The sequence below is a fragment of the Myripristis murdjan genome, chromosome 6, assembly GCF_902150065.1.
Source record: "Myripristis murdjan chromosome 6, fMyrMur1.1, whole genome shotgun sequence".
Taxonomy (NCBI): Eukaryota; Metazoa; Chordata; class Actinopteri; order Holocentriformes; family Holocentridae; genus Myripristis; species Myripristis murdjan.
In genome coordinates this window covers 23,283,418-23,300,329 of record NC_043985.1, presented here as the reverse complement: position 1 = coordinate 23,300,329, position 16,912 = coordinate 23,283,418, and the positions used below count along the sequence as shown (strand labels likewise).

Below are 16,912 nucleotides of genomic sequence, written 5' to 3'. Positions count from 1 at the left end.
CTCCAGACAGTGTATTAAAGTGTCCTTGGGCGAGCCAAGGTGAATGTGAGGCACACATTGTAAAGTGCTGTGAGTGGCTGGTCGACTGTCAAAGCGCCATAGAAATGCAGTCCGTTTATTGACACTTCAGTCACGACAAAACAAGCACCTGTCACGGTGTGCAAAGATCACAGCAAGAACAAAGGTTTAACGCATTAAATTAATTAAAATCATTAGCTCGCTGCTAAAGTTATTAAAAATTCTTGGAAGCCAGTTCATACCTATCTCAGGCTGATGTTGATATTAGCTAATTAGATGTTGTTAGTTTAGTTAATCCTAATTAGCTGACTTATCTTAGCTGTTTTTATTAACAAAGTTATTGAATAATGTTATATCAAAGCCACCAGTAACCCACCAGGTAAGGCCACACACAACTGTGCTGGAAACCAGGAGATCAAAATAAAAGCACTGCACTGGATATTTGCACTCAAGATTTATTTATGTATTTATTTATTTATTTTTTGATGAAGTGGCCCCAAATGAGTCACATTTAGAGCACGAGCCACCAGTTGGGAATCAATTGGAAGATCTTCCAAAACACACGAACAAGACCTCAGACTTGTTTCATGTTTCAAATGCATTTTATGCGTCTTTACAGCAGCATAAAGAAACAGTAAGGTGAACAACGATTTTTTCCACCAGGCTCCATCAGGGCTGAACAGTTAAATTATTAAAGTGAAGTCGCTGAATATAAATCCAAGCCATGCTTACTTTGATGCTCTAATACTGAATGCTTGGTTTTCATGACAGTTAAAAAAGTTTGCACGATGCCATAAATCGGCATCATGACCGGCGGGTCAGAGTGTGAGACGGTGGCTGTGCTGTGCTTGTCCAGGTGCTGGAGCCGAGCTCTCAGGGAATGTCGGGGGTGATAGAGGGAGACCTGATCCTGGAGGTCAACCAGCAGGCGGTGGCTGGAGCGGGACACGGGCGCGTAGTGGAGCTGCTCAAAGAGTGTCCCATCGGGGCTGAGGCTACGCTCCTCATACAGAGAGGAGGAACAGGTCGGTGTGAACGTTTGTGACTACCTATCCGTCAATCTGCCTGCTTGTCAGTCCGTCTGTTTCTGAATCTGTATGTCAGCCTCTTATCGGCCTGCTGTATCATTTCTTTCAGTGAATAACCACCCATCTTTCCGCCTGTCTGAGTTCTTTCTTTCTCTCTCTCTTTTTTTTGTCAGTGCTCAGGGAGTGAGCTATGAGGAGCACTGAGGAGGGCTGGTTTTTGGTCAGAGAAATCATGCTGTAATTTGACTACACTGCTTTAATAACAGCTCCAAAAAAATTTTTTTAATGGATAAAAGTACATTTGAAGGTTGTTTGAGTATTTTTCAGCTTTTCAATACTTAGAAATAGTGTTTGTTCTGTTTAAGTCATCAGTCATTGCAAAAAATGAGTGCTCCAGGACAAGATAAAAGCAAAATTATGCAAAAGTTCCAGTACAAGAGCAATAATGCCCAACTAAATATAAACTAGCACCCGATTCCCTAAAAAAACATACAAATGTTGTGCCACCATGCAGTTTCACATGCGACTGATGGCTCGCAAGAGAAGACACAAGGACTGACAGTGAGATCTGAGCGAGCAAGAGACATTTTGATTGCCATAATTTTGAAACCATTTCCATTTTTGAACAATAGATAATCAGCAAACAAATTACAGACTATATCGAACTGTCTGGTTTTTACGTGAAGCTCAACTTGAGTTTCAAAGAGAAGAGAATACTTTTGCCCAGTGTCAAATTAGGTTATTATTATGCAATTTGGTGAAATAGTTATTTCCCTCAGAAGACAATTATCAAGGCTCATCATATGGGCCAAAAATATAATGCCTCATGAGCTTAAGATCTTAAGATTAATCTTCAATAGTCCCATAAATTGTATTATTGCAGCAGCAAATCCTAATATGATGCAGATTAAAGGACAAGTTCACTATTATTTACAGATTATTTGCATCATCCTCAGAGGGAGAGACCGTTTCGGAAAAGCAACAATATATATATATATATATTAGTTTCTCAAAGCCATTTACGATCGCCCTGATCACAGCTGTTGCAGCCATGTGAGAGCCTGCAGCAGATCGATATCAGACTCAATACTGAAGTGACTGGTGAAATGATCGCCTCGACGTCTGAGGATGATGCCAGAAAATCTGTAAATAGGGCCAAGGGTCCAAAATAGCAAACTTGTCCTTTAAGACAACTGACAAAAAAAAATAATAAAACAAAACATAATCAAGAATCCGTCAATGTGTCTGTATAAAAACACATGCAACAGTCAGCTATGCAGGAATATGAATCAATAGTATGTGAAAAGTATGGATCACAGTATTATTGTTTGCAAAATCGTAACTGAAGTCAGTGAGGCATAGAAAATAGTGAATGCAGAGTATGTACAATATGAAAATATAGCCTAAAATAGGATACATAAGCAATATGAAGTAGATGGAAGCACAAAAAATGGATAAATATGTCAATATATATGCAGGATATGAAGAAAATAGGTACATACTGTATGTATAGAAAGTGCAGTCATGCATTTTATAAGCTGCACCCCTGGTTTTTAAATTTACCTCACAGATGAAGTAATGTATGTAACATATGTAGAAATGTTCTGGGTTTGTGCATCAGTCGTTGTCTCCTGATCAAATCCCCAAATGGAGGGTTAATATGTGCAGAAAAATGACAGTGTGCAACATGCTTGTGCAGTATCGTCGGTTCTCAGTATCTCCATGGAGGTAGTGTACGTGCAGAAAAACATCTCGTGTGACACTCGTATGCAGAGAATATACAGAAATAGTACAAGCAGAAACAGTGCAAGCAGATGTCATAGTAAATGTTGTCAGTAGCCACGCAGACGTCACCCCATATGTTCCAAACACAGCTTTATCACCAACAGAATTTGTCATAGTTGTTATCCATTGAAACGGAGTGGAACAACATTAGTGGGATTTGCAAATGTTTCAGGATATGACAAACTGAGAGCCAGTAAAATAAGAGGCAGCAGAGGGTTTGAGGTCTGAGGGGGAGTTATTCTCGCTATTAGAGGTCTTGTGTAGCTCGTGGCCCTAACACTGCTCGGGGTTGGAGTTTAATTCCCATTGGGGTCACCCAAGCTAAAAATGTATGCAGTCATTGCACTGTTATGTGCTCGGGATAAAAAGTATCAGCCAAAGGACTGTGGTGTCTAGCTGGCACGCAAGCTTAAAGTGACACTTAACCCTAAAACATTTTTCACCCATAAAACACCTTCATTCTAATTTAAAGGCTCATCGACAATAAATATGGATACAGAAACTGATGAAGCTTTCTGTCCATACTCTGCGTTCATTTTGTCCATATTTGTGCACATTTTTTCGAAAGCCTACAAATACAGGCGAAATAGAGCAATACCAGCGGAAATCATGGGGGCGGTGTAGCCAATAGTTGAAGCGAGACCGGTCTATATTTTAAAAATTGCTGATATTAGAGAAAATTGTTCTCTGTCCTCCAGTCATGATGTATTTAATGACCTCAAGGACCACTGCCAATTACAGTGCCGCCTCCACTTTTGCCTCTTTTGAGCCGGCCCATCATGGCAACCTCCTCCACTGTCGCCATGTTGGTTGAAGCTTTTGACTCTGAACTGCCCTCTAGTGGCTGTGTCGCTCAACATCCATGCCAATAGAGAGGATGGATGGATGTAAGTATGTGGGCAGGATGTGTGCATTTTCATACGCACTGGGAGCATAGATGAACTTTAAGACTGTAGGCCACACGGATAGTTTTTAACCACAAAGGTCCATGTAAACACCATGTCATCCACGAACTTGGACTTTTCAGAATTTATTCCCTGACGTGTTTTTGGGCAAACAGGCGTCTTGTACTTTCTGATCGGCTTTCAGTTGGGCAGAGGGTGGAGATGATCAGACTTTACCGAGACGTGCAGTGTGATTATGTGTTTGAGTGTTTATGATTCTGTGACCCTAAACCCCAGAAGTACAACCAAAATCTTGCAAACTAATAAAATCCCACTTTTTAATCTGTATTGTGAAGTCGTGAACATGTATATAGAGAGTTTATGGATGTATTTGAAACTTGAAAGCAGATGACATCCAGCCGGAAAGCTTATGCTGTGTGTCGTGTGGAAATCTGCTGATCTGAATTCTAAACACAGATTGGACATAATTTTCTTTACCTCTGTGTTTGACCGCCACCAGCCTGTCTGAGTGTGTGTGTGTGTGTGTGTGTGTGTCAGTCACTCTGTCTGCCTGGAAAACTATTATTTCTGATGTATCCCTCTGCTGTTTTGTCTCACCCTTGACAAAGCGTGTCCTTCCTGCACCCACTTGACTTTCAAAAGCAAACATTTGAAAGCGCTTTGCTGAATTTTATAGGCTGTCGGTGTATTTAAACGCAAAAATATAGAAATCTAATCCAGTGTTGTTTCGCAGCGCCTGTGGTGTTTTGAATACCCCAACCAATCTCTGCATTGCAAAAGCAGCTCTTCACTGGTTGCAATTTTCTGTTTTGTTTTGTTTTTGTCTGATTTTTTTTGTCTGCAAATACCCTGCTCTTGATTTTAAAGAGTTCAGGGAGACTACATGCCCTTGCTCTGAGGGTGTATATCAAAATAGGTGTTAAAATTGCTGGAAAAAAGTAATGAGAGAGAGAATTTAATGATGGAGAAGTCTGAAGTGCAGAATAGAGTTCTTGAAATATTGCCAGAACAACATGGAGTGTGGCCATTTTCGCTCTCCAGCTATTTCCTGCAAGATTGGCCACCTGCGAGGAAATTAAATTGCACAGTGAAGGCTTTATTTGTTTGACATGTGCTCTTGCTCCGGTTCTCTAAAGTGTGTTCTGGTTACGGGGTCAGAATTTGCCTTGATAATCACCCAGGGCTGCCTATACCACTAAAACCATGGCCATCTCAAAAATACACACACACACACACACACACACACACAGCAAGGCTCCCTTACAACCCTGGAGTGATTTACAACATGCCGACAGGGACACATACAAGTTTTTGTCAAGGCAAAACATCACATACACAGGCCATTCATTATTTATTACATACATTAACTGTCCAGCAGTACAATATGAATTCACACGTGCAGGTTCATTAATTTTTCTAGGTCTGCACTTTTTCTACGGATAAATTGCCAGGCCTGACAAGGTAATTAGACTTTTCATTGTCTTGACATTGATGACAAAACAATGTAAAAAATTATGGCATACATCATATTACACCATCTCTTGTATTGGTTTTTTGTTATGATTTATATTTAGTTAGGGACGTAGGTAATCAGTTTTATATGCATCGCAAGTTTAATTAATTGAAGTGTGACAGGAATACTCGCCACAAACCTGAGAAGCAATCAAAGAAATGAGCACTCATCCTGATTCATCAGAGGAGCTGTAGCTGCTGCTGGGCGTCGTGCTGATTTTATGCCAGTCCTACTGTCAGGCCAACATTATTTACCAGTATTAGAGGTGTGTCAAACACATTTTTCCTGGTACAGCTAAAGCAGCTGTTCACTGGATGTTTCCCTGTGAAATATAATTAATCACTTGATTACATTAAAGCCAATATACATGTGTTGTGCTGAATCCGTGAAGTAAGCATGTAGCTCACATCTGTGGTGATATAAACAAACACATCAACAGTGTGTGTGTGTGTGTGTGTGTGTGTGTGTGTGTGTGTGTGCACGCTTGCACTTGAGCATACATGGATGTGTGCGTGAACAGACCTTTTAATATGTTGTGTCACTGAGTAGTCTGGTGCCTCATGACCGTGTAGAGCCAACAGACGCCACCTGGTGGCTGACCTTTATAAAACCACATACACAAATTTTTCTGACCGTCACACACACACCACAGTCTGAAACGCCATGTAAAAAAAAACAGGATACAGAAATTTATTACACAAATGAGATTTCCTGTCACATGTTTGTGTATGGTCATGCACCTGCACGCACAATCACACACACACACACACACACACACACACACACGAAGCTTCCAGTGGACAGCCTACTAAATACTGATGTGACAAATGAGTTCCCCTCCCCCAAAGCTACAATTTCCTCCTCCTTCTGCCCCTCCTGGCTATCCTTTGCCTATCAAACAACTCAAGACAACGACACCAGAGGGAATATCAGCTTGACACACCAAGTAACCTCTGTCCGTGTGTATGTGTGTGTGTGTGGGGCTCTCACTCTCTCTCTCCCTCTGTTACACACACATGCACTACAGAGTGAAAGACAAGACAAGGTTCTTTAACATGACTCAGATGTGTGTATGGTGTCAGGAATGTTTATGTGAGTTTGTGTTCATGGAGTTAGGATTACTGTGCAAAACATCAATGGGATTTTGGTTGCTTACATGATTTCAGACGTGTGCTAAGTGTCTGTTATTCCGAGAGCATTAGTGCTTTGTGTAACAGACGAGGTGTTAGACTTCCACTGTGTGTGTGTGTGTGTGTGTGTGATTGTGTGTGTGTGTGTGTGTGTGTCTCTGTCTGACTGCTCGGCTCTAGCGTGGGCACTCTGCCAGAGCTCCACTGAGCTCTGGTCGTGTTCACAGCTCCGTCCCCTGACATCCCATTTGAAGCCAAGCCAACCACTGACTACAGACACTTTGTGGCACCAATGAGGATGCAGATCGTGGTCGTGGAGAAAGGGTGTCCGGCTCCAGGAGCCAATCAGGCCAATCTGAAGGCCATCCAGGACTCAGCAGGCTAGTCTGTGAGCTTGGCCTGCCAGACTTCCTGACCACTGACTCGTGAGAGAAGCAGTGTGGAGCCTCGCTGGAAGTCATTCATTTGTAATTCATCAGCATGCGTAGGAGTGCTCCACACATCTGGCACATATGCTCGGGAATTGTATTAGCATTTAAATTAAGCTTAAATGTGTCTGTAAGGATGATGCTCCTCTTCGAGACGAGTGGACAATTGCCTTGTAGCTCATACTCATTTTCTTCAGTGGGCCATTAAGGAAAGTTTTCGTGAGAATGAGTTATTAGAATTCCTTAAAGCCTTCCCGTAAGGGCCGTATTCCCCGCAGAATACGGTTATTAGTCCGAGCCTCCCACAGAGCTCCTCTTGCACTGCTGCTGGTGTGGTGAATCACTTCAGCACCACGGACAGCTCCCCATTCATGCTCATAGGATTCTCGCCGCCGTGGATGGTGGTGATGCGCTCACCATGAGGCAACTGGCACAGAGTTTAGTGTCAATAGAGAAATGACAATTACCTGTGTTGAAACATCTTTCTCTGTCTTTCTCTGCCTGTCCATGTCTTCCTCCTCCCACTCTCTCTCTCTCTCTCTCACACACACACACACACACACACACACACACACACAGGTAGATTCAAGCTCTACACAAAAATATTCCCTTTCAAAATGGAAAAGATGTTATAATTGGATGAGTGGAGGAGGAACAGTGGTGGGACGTGTGTAAGTAAGTCAGTTAAAGAAAACCCCACTTATATGTTTTTACTGATTGTATGTGAGAAAACATAAAATGTAAGGAATAGCAGAACATAATTGACTCTGTTTTCTTCTTCTTCGCCACTCTCTCTCCCATTGTGATAGGAACTTTTGGTGTTCTGCTCTGTTGCTAAGGAGCGCTGGCCTTCATCTGGCACATCTAAGAACAGGCAGATGTAGTGGGAGAATAATTACATTTAAAAAAAAAAAAAAAAAATACATTTCATTCAGGCTTCTCTGAAATTTCTCAGGAAAATCACATAAGCTGAATAAATAGCAAATGTACCAGGATTCTCTGAGGGATGCTTCACAAAAATGTGTATGTCTCTTAAAGGATTCAGAGGGGGTTTTGTTGCTATTGACTAGAACGTGTGTGTGTGTGTATGCGTGTGTAAAAATATGGATTGGGAGTTTACACAAGGCAGCGGTTGCATGTTAGCCCCCCCTGTCTAAATGTATGTATTTGGGTCTCGGCATCATGCGTGTATTTGTGTATGTCTTTGATTCGGCAGTCACAGGGGGCCTGTGTTAGTGCGATTGTTGTTGTGATGTAGAGGAGAGGCTACTCCCTGCTTCCTACATGCTGCGACATGCTGCACCCAGCTCAGATAAAATGTGAGTTACAGAGGAAAGTTGGGGGTGGGGGGGCTGCTTCCGCCTGCAGCTAATGATGTAATTATGCTGAAAACAAACGCAACAACCAAACTCGTTTAGGAAGAGTTACACAAACAAAGCCAAAACAGAGGAATATGAAATCAGCTGATGGTTTCCCACGTTCAGAGAAGGAGATTTTAACCCTCTTGCCCCAAGTATTATATTCCTTTTTTGTTTTGTTTTGTTTTTTTACACCTTGTTTTCCACCTGGTTCTGTTATCATCTATTATTACAGGGCAATTCGGTGAAATTTCATGAGATATTCATCAGCTTGTCTTTATTTAGCTGTTTCTCAAACACTCGAGCAGCTTGTCCAAGTTTGTTCTGCGAACTAACTGCGTTTTGTCCCCATTTGTTTTCCCTCAGGCCACATCTCTCCATGGAAGACCTCCAAACAGGTACAGTGTTATACTTGAGCATGATCATGTCTATGTGTGTGTGTGAAATAAAGAGAGACAGAGCAAGCGGGAGAGAGAGAGAGTGTGTGTGTGCGTGTGTGTGTGTGAGAAAAGTACTTGCTGTGTTTGTTTGCTGAAGCAGAGGACGTAGACAGTTGCATGTAATATCAGTGTTTGCCACCAGGTTGTGTTTCCTTAGAGGTATTCGGCTTTCGCTTTATTGTGAAATGAGCCGGCCCGTCCTGACCTGCTTATTAGTTAGATCACATCAGACATCACTCCTCCACAGCAGGGGCACGGCGCTTCAGCTTTACGCTTCCGCTGCCTGTCATATTATTGACATCCACTCATGAGTTTAGACAGAATATTCAGACATGATGAATCTCCTCTCACTCAACTGTAAACTGTAAATATTCATTTTAACTTAATATCTGCCTCCAGCAACTTGGCCAACCATTTTTCTTTGTTACATAAATTCAGTCAACAAATCAAAACATATAACTGAATGTGAACTAAATGTCTGAACTCCCAAACATCAAGGATAGTACGGTTTATATATTTTTCAAGCATATACAAATCATCTAGGTTGCCCATCTTTACAGAATGTGTTTGCAGTGGCTATTTGGGCTTGTTTTTCCTACCTTTAGAAGCTATTTGCTACCATTAATTGATGTGCAGTATGAAAAACAACTTCCACAGACTTGAAAATTGCCCAGGCTCAATAATCTATTAAAGTAAACATGAATTTGATTTGGCTTTGTAAAACTTTCTCTGTTTTGTCATTATTTCTCTGCGCTGTGTGTTTTCATATCAATTGGAGCATTATGTTCTGCTCCGTTTACTGTCAATCACCTGACACCCACAGGAAGAAATGAAAGTCCCCACCAGGAAATAATTCCTCAAAAACATGTCACCTCACCAATTTTACTGCCACATCCATGTCTTTTTATTTATGGCGTCCTTGATAGGCACGACAAACAGTTAATTTCAAGTTACATTTGACACCGTACAATTTGTATTTTACAAATGACAAAAAAAAAACGAGCGCTTGTTAAAGAATCTAATTACATATAGCATGTGGTGCAAAATGACTGGGGAAATATAAACTAGCTGTAAACAGTATGACACCTGTATTCTGCTTTAAATGTTGCTGTTGCTGCCTTGCAGTTGCCTGATCAGTGGGACCCCCACGGCAGCCCCCAGACCAGCCTGTCTGCCGCCGTCCTGCCGCCTGGCACGCCCTTCCCCAACCAGCCGCAGCACCGCACCTCCGTCCCCGACTCCACCGAGGGCTTTGACCTCAACAAGCCCGACCCCTACGACCTTTACGAGAAGTCTAGGGCCATCTACGAGAGCCGACGTAAGTCCAGAACCTCCTCCTCCTCCTCTTCCTCCTCCCTCCTCAGTTTGCGGGTTGATCGAGGGAAACAGAGCTTTAGGCAGGGTTTCTGGGGTCATGAAATTTCTGGAAAAGAGAAATGGAATTTGAGGATGTGTTTTCCAGGTCTGTAAATGTTTGTAAATGATTAAATTTCCCTAAAGTTTTGGAAAAGTCAGTGAAATTTTCACTCCCCTCTAGACCACGGGGGTGAAAGATAGTTTTACCTCCTTAAAATCGTCTCTCATATTATAGTGGGAAACCAGGCAGTTAGAGTCACAAGTGTTTGTGATGCAGTGTTTTTTATTTGTCTGGTGATTCCCCCCGCTGGTTGTACACGTTGGTCATGACACCACAGAAATACAGTCATGAAAATTTAGTGCTCATGGAAAAGTCGGAAAAGTTTTCTAATTTAGTTGGTAAGTGAGTGTAGAAACCTTGATTAGGTCACGATGAAGAATGCAAAATACTGTGATCAAAGAAACAGCTAATCTTTGTAATCCCATCACTCTCTGTGTTGTCGGGGTGTCAGGTCCGGAGTACCAGGAGATAGAGGTGCACCTGCTGAGGGAGAAGACTGGGTTTGGCTTCCGCATCCTGGGGGGAGACGAGGCCGTGCAGGCTGTGAGTCCGGACGCCCGTGACAAGGCTCGTATGGGACGGGCTGGACCACACACATACCTAACCTCATACACACGAACCTCATCTTACACCCACCTAACCTCATCTCACATTTCCGATCCAGTTACGATTAACACACCTGACCCACACTCGCCTAAAAAACAGGCACGCCTCGCACAGGAGGCTTCCCGTGCAAACCCACCTTGGTATTCTCACACTGTCCTGACCCACTTACAGCGCAGTACCTCCCATACTGATATGATGCCTTGCTAACGTGTCGCAGTTTGAAGAGGAATGCAGAATATGGCAGCAGATTATTAGGAAGGTCAAACGTGGGAAGAGTTAGAATAAATGTTTCCATGACCCGAAAACTAGCTTGCAGCCTAAACAAGAGCAAGGAAGCAATGATTATGTGGTTCCACTATGTCTGTATTTCACCCTCTTCACCTTGAGCTATGCTGCTAATATTGATTGTCTTTGAACAGATTGTTATCGGCGCTATAATAGAGAACACCCCTGCTGAGCGTGATGGGAGGCTTCGACCTGGGGATGAGCTCATTTCTGTGGATAAGATGGTGGTTGCCGGGAAACCGCACAGATACGTGATAGACCTGATGCATGCGGCTGCTCGCAATGGTCAAGTCAGTTTGACTGTGAGGAGGAGAGTGCAAACACCTGGTGAGGAGGTCTTCTTTATTATTTTATTTTAATTACACTTTACTAAGATTGGAGAGCATAAGTTGTACATTTCACCAGCATCAAGCTGTTAAAAAATAAGAGGATTTGGACCTGAATGCTACAGCAATCTGTGAACATACTCAACGTCTTTTCTGTGGCTGCTGTCATAGAAGATCGTACTACATATCTACCCTGCATGTGTCCAGTGTTTACACTGCAGCAATCACTAGAGCTGTTGTTGACTCATATACACTTGAACCGAAATGTCATGCCTCGCTGAGATGCCAATGACTTGCTGATACTTGAAAAATGCACACAATTTGAATTTTGCTTACTTTTGGGGGTTTGGAGTACCATTGCACTGCACTGTTGCATGTTGCAAAAGTGGGATTTCAGCTATGGCTACCTCCTAAGATGACTTCACACTAAAATAAACTTTCAAATAAATGGAATCTGGGTCCTGCCACAGTGACTAATATGGGCCCGTTGTTCACTTGCGGGGCTATTGCTTTGATTCATCCCCTACCTCCTGTCTTGTTCTCTCGCTCCAGGTGAGCCATGTCCGGTGAACGGCCGCAGCCCTGGCTCAGTTTCCACACAACACAGTTCTCCACGTAGCGATGTGGCCTCCGCTGCAGGCCCCGTCCCTCCAGCCGCCACTGTCCCCACTGCCACCTCCCCTCCGGAGGGATCGGCCCTGCAAACCAGTGATGTGGTCATTCACCGCAAGGAGAATGAAGGCTTCGGCTTTGTCATCATCAGCTCCCTCAACAGACCGGAGAACGCCACTGTCATCAGTGAGTCGCGGTATAAATTGCCTTTGTCAGGAGTCCTAAAGGTTGTTCCTGAGTACAAATGGTTGTGTGTAAATCCTAATGACTGAGAAACTAAAGGTGATGAATGCTGCAGAGCGATGGTTCAGACGTTTTTATGGGAATGGGACACTACTCTGCTTTTTCCTATCAATTGTGCTATGGAGTGCTTTTAAGATAAAATGTCTTAAATATAGTTATTACAGGTTTTATTTTCTCACCATGCAAAGCCAGGTTTCTTTGCACTGCATATCCACTCTCATATTATTGGAAAACAGGGTTCATAGAGCAATATGTATCATATCCACTTTTTAAAGACCACAGTGGGACTTCATATCTTGTAACAAATAACAAAACACAAGCACACAAACAAGTACCTTGTTCACTTTTTCTTACACTGCCCATTTGTCATTTCAGAACTTCAATTAGCTGTGGTCAAATAAAAATGGTTTTGCCATCTTTGTTTCTTTATTTTGATGTTAAAATCAGTTCTTAATTTCAGTTCGGGGTTTGAAAAAGTATTAAAAAGTCTTGAGTCTACCATTGTGAGCTGATTATCTTTGAGTCGTGTATTTGAAGACTAACAGTTAACAGTGTACATATTTCTGGTGTAGTCATAGGGATAACAGAGAACTATTCTGATTTATTTCTCACAATTTAATTCCCAAATTCTTGGCACCCCTTGTAGATTTCTACAAACACCTAGGAATATGCATACCCAAAAAGTGGGTCTAGTATAGTTATTATAATATCAAACATTAGTTCAGGATGTAATGGCTTATGCTTAACAGTCCCTCAGGGATTTTCTTTGCTGAGTGCATCCAGAAATGCTTAATTTTGGAACAGAAACTTTCAGTGTTTTTTTGTTCTTAATTATGGGCCAAGTGTTGATAAGAGCTCTAACTCAAATGCCACAAGAGTCAGCTTCTCAGCATTTGCTTTGTTTGGACTGATAATGGGTTTGGAACATTTGTTAAGATTGTTGAAGGGGGTGACCCATTATGTGCAGTAAAATTGCAGGGATTGGATGATATTGCAGATGTAAGCCTTAACAATATCCGCAAGGAACTGTATGTTTTCAAGTGGGTTTACAGTTATAATCTCATCACTGCAAATTCATGAATGTAATTTGAGAAAGAAACACTCATCAGTAGATTTGACACCTTTATTCAATATTGGCGCTGACACCTACCTTTGTCTGTTGTCTGTTTCCAGCTGTTCCCCATAAAATCGGCCGCATAATCGAGGGCAGCCCAGCGGACCGCTGTGGGAAGTTGAAGGTGGGTGATCGGATCCTGGCTGTGAATGGACAGTCCATCATCAGCATGCCCCACGCAGACATTGTCAAACTCATCAAAGATGCTGGGCTCACAGTCACACTGCACATCATACCAGAGGAGGGTAAGTGTGTGTATGTGTGACAAGAATCTGCTCCGAATTCTTCCCTCCATAACCGGAGATGTTCTGTTTGTGCTGTCAGGTGAAACCTCTCATCTTACTATTACCATTTCACCATTCTTTCCATTGCAGATCCACATTCAGGGCCCAGCTCAGAGAAGCAGAGCCCCATGACCCAGAAACACAGCCCCCAGGCACAGCCCAGCCCTGTAGCCCAGTCTAGCCAAGGAGGCACGCAGCCCAGCCAAACTGGTGCTCAGCCGGGCCAGACGACCACTCAGACAGGACAAGCAGCTGCCCAGCCCAGCCAGACACCAGCCCTGACAAGCCAAACAGCAGCTGCCCAGCCCACACCAGCAGCCTCCCAGCCTGTTCCAGCTGGAACCCAGCAGAGCCCCGTCACCCAGCCTCCTGGCCCCCCACCACCACAGCTCTACCTCCATGACGGCAGGTACAACAGCGTTACAGATTGCTGTAGCTAAGAGCCATGTTCTTGTTTGATGTCAGCAGGAGGGTATGTGACTATTCCTCCTCAAGAATTGTGTGTTTCAATGCGTACATGTAGTGACTGGAGGAAGGAGGGGGACATAGAAAAGCCTACACACACAAAACTGTGTGTATAGACTGTACCGTCATCTTACATGCCACTAAATTCAAGAGACAACCTGTGACTGCAGACAACTTTTGTATCAGTCAGACTCCCAGTCCCAGGCCAATTTCTCCTTTGTTGCGTAACACCACTTAGCTCTGACAGTGTCGGTGAATAATTTACCTTAAGGTATCCCCTCTATAATGCATGAGGCCCAGCGTTCGGGCTCTGCTCCATGTCAGTGCCAAGAAAAAGTCAGCTGTGTGTATGTGTGTGCATGCATGTGTGTGTGCGCACGTGCCTGCGTGTCGCAGATCAAGACATTGAGAGCAGCACTCCCAAGGCTGTGGATTTATGCACTTTGTACAAGTAGGAGCTTGATAAAAGCTTCAGAAAGGAAAGTAATATTTCCTTCCTTTTGTGGTGAGCTTTCACAGCTGAGCACACACAAATCCTGATACTCTCATCCCTCACATGGCAAACCAAACTCAAGATATAATTTTATCCATAAACTCTAAGTCCTTATATACTCCCAATCTACTCTACAAAGGCGGCCCAGTGAGGGATCAAACTGCGATGATACTACATAACACAAGTACATAACACTCATAAGTACTGACTTGTCAACTACAACAAGTATCAATTCTCATGACAGCTCTAGTGGGCATGTGAAGTCGTCTGCAGAAGTAGACCTCCTTTCTCTATGCCTCTGCAAATGATGAATATAAAGCTCTGTCCACGATGGGACACACCTCTCCTCAGACCTTGTTCCTCTCTGTGGTCTTCAGGTCAGAGGTGAAAGCCAGACAGGATGTTAAACCTGACATCCGTCATCCTCCGTTCACTGATTACCGGCAGCCTCCAGTAGACTACCGTCACCCACCAGTGGCCGATTACCGGCAGCCCCCAACGCTGGACTACCGACACCCACCTGGTCTGCTGGACTTCAGACAGCACCCTGCAGCCGCACAGTTCCCTCTGGGCCTCCCTGCAGACTTCAGACCACAGGTATGACGAAACCACTTGCTGTCTGCTTGGGTTGAAAATCTGCATTTACACCACCACACTGCAGTTATGTTTTTTGTGTCTTTGTTTGCAATGTAATGGCCCTATATTTTGTCTGCAGGACTTTGACTACTTCACAGTGGAGCTGGAGAAAAGCGTGAAGGGTTTTGGATTCAGTATCCGTGGGGGCAGAGAGTATAAAATGGACCTATTTGTGTTGCGCCTTGCTGAGGATGGTCCGGCCATTCGTAACGGCAGAATGAGGGTAAGATGGCAAAGATTAGACGATGAAACTGTGATAAAACAAAAAGTACAGCAGGAAATAAATGGAACACCTATTGTTACAAAAAAATTGTCACTTTTGTGAAAAAAAAGAAGAACATAGTCACAGGTATGTATTTACTCGTACACTCGCAAATGACACTGCATGCTTATCACTGGAAATATGGTTTATTAGTGATTTATTATTATCCAATCACAAACATGCATTGACGCACAGCACATTAAGTCCTGTTTGTCCATCTCGATATCAGTCCCAAAAATATCAGAGAACTCCCGGATAAACAAATAAATTAGGAAATGTCAAAATGTAAAAACAATATTCCCTAATGCTGTGGTGCTCCTTCTCTAATCTCCAGTTTAAGAACTGCTGCAGTTGATGTATTTTTGCCTACTATTTTGATATTGTTTTGGGGAACTCAAATCATGTCATTTTAATCACTGAGCAAATGCCGAAATAGCATCACAAACAAATAGAATCCAACATGTTTGACATGATTAAACATAACGGATATTTTGATAAAAACTCTAGACTATGACTGAATTTAACAAAGCAGGCAAAGCAGTGACTTTCCCTTCTCAAAACCCAATAGACAAAATAGAGCAAAATCACTACCGTTCTCCACTGTTCTTTACCATCTGATTTTTTATGTATTTCCTTTTCTCTCGTTACTCTTTTATAATTGAGTTCTGCTTTTGACCGGCTGCCCTTCTATCTTTTTCAGTGGAGCGGCGGTAGATTGAATCCGACCAGCTGGGAAAATGTGGCTGGTGAAAGAGAAAGCGTAGCCCTCTCCCCTCCCTCAGAAACTATCTTTAAGTTGCACTTGAGCAAGGCACTTAATCCCCAGCTGCTCCAGTGGAGCTGCTCAGAGGCCAGCAGTGGTAGACTGTGTTTTTACTGGTCACCTCCCTGGTGTGAATGTGTGAAACTGTATGAATGTGAAGCGGGCTGTTGCTGGGAAATAGCAAGTGTGCTCAGCCAGCTTTCCCTGGGATAAATAAAGGCTAAAAAAAAAATCTGCCTTGTCCTCTCTGTGTCTCTCCCAGGTAGGAGATCAGATCATAGAGATTAACGGGGACAGCACCCGGGACATGACTCATGCCCGTGCCATTGAACTTATCAAGGCAGGAGGCAGACGGGTCAGGCTGCTGCTAAAGAGAGGCACGGGACAGGTGCCAGAATATGGTGGGTTTTCCTGACACAGACTGAAGTCTCTCTCTATATGCCACTATGTCCAGTCCCTTCCTCTGTCTCTCTTGCTCTCACACTCTCTTTCCCTCTCTCACTTTGCATACTAGAAATTAAACTTCATGTATTCTTAACCACAATTGCTTATTAATGCAGATACCTTGTGATTTACTCATGAAAACATTAACAAACATAACCAATCCTAACTTAATTATTAATGGTTTTTTTCTGCATTACGCTCCCTCACTCATGGTTGTCTGTTGTCTGCTGAATTAAAACTTGTCTTGATGAAAAAAACATTTTGAACAAACAATAACACAAGTTGGTAGTGGTCACCTCAGCCTATATTTGTTGTAACCCCACTGCTTTAAGTCTAATGATTGGTATAGGCTTTTAC

The 16,912-nt window shown here is 43.0% G+C and overlaps 1 protein-coding gene across 1 annotated transcript in view; it reads left to right on the top strand.

The window, feature by feature from the left end:
• The window catches only part of LOC115360223 (membrane-associated guanylate kinase, WW and PDZ domain-containing protein 2-like), a 77,941-nt gene that overhangs the window by 56,889 nt on the left and 4,140 nt on the right, over positions 1-16,912 (top strand). The window contains exons 11-21 of the mRNA XM_030052960.1: positions 875-1,043; positions 8,532-8,563; positions 9,731-9,923; positions 10,474-10,589; positions 11,048-11,240; positions 11,792-12,037; positions 13,268-13,453; positions 13,583-13,901; positions 14,828-15,047; positions 15,166-15,309; positions 16,374-16,512. Of these exons, the coding sequence (XP_029908820.1) occupies positions 875-1,043; positions 8,532-8,563; positions 9,731-9,923; positions 10,474-10,589; positions 11,048-11,240; positions 11,792-12,037; positions 13,268-13,453; positions 13,583-13,901; positions 14,828-15,047; positions 15,166-15,309; positions 16,374-16,512 (1,957 nt within the window). The remainder of the gene's footprint in view (positions 1-874; positions 1,044-8,531; positions 8,564-9,730; positions 9,924-10,473; positions 10,590-11,047; positions 11,241-11,791; positions 12,038-13,267; positions 13,454-13,582; positions 13,902-14,827; positions 15,048-15,165; positions 15,310-16,373; positions 16,513-16,912) is intronic.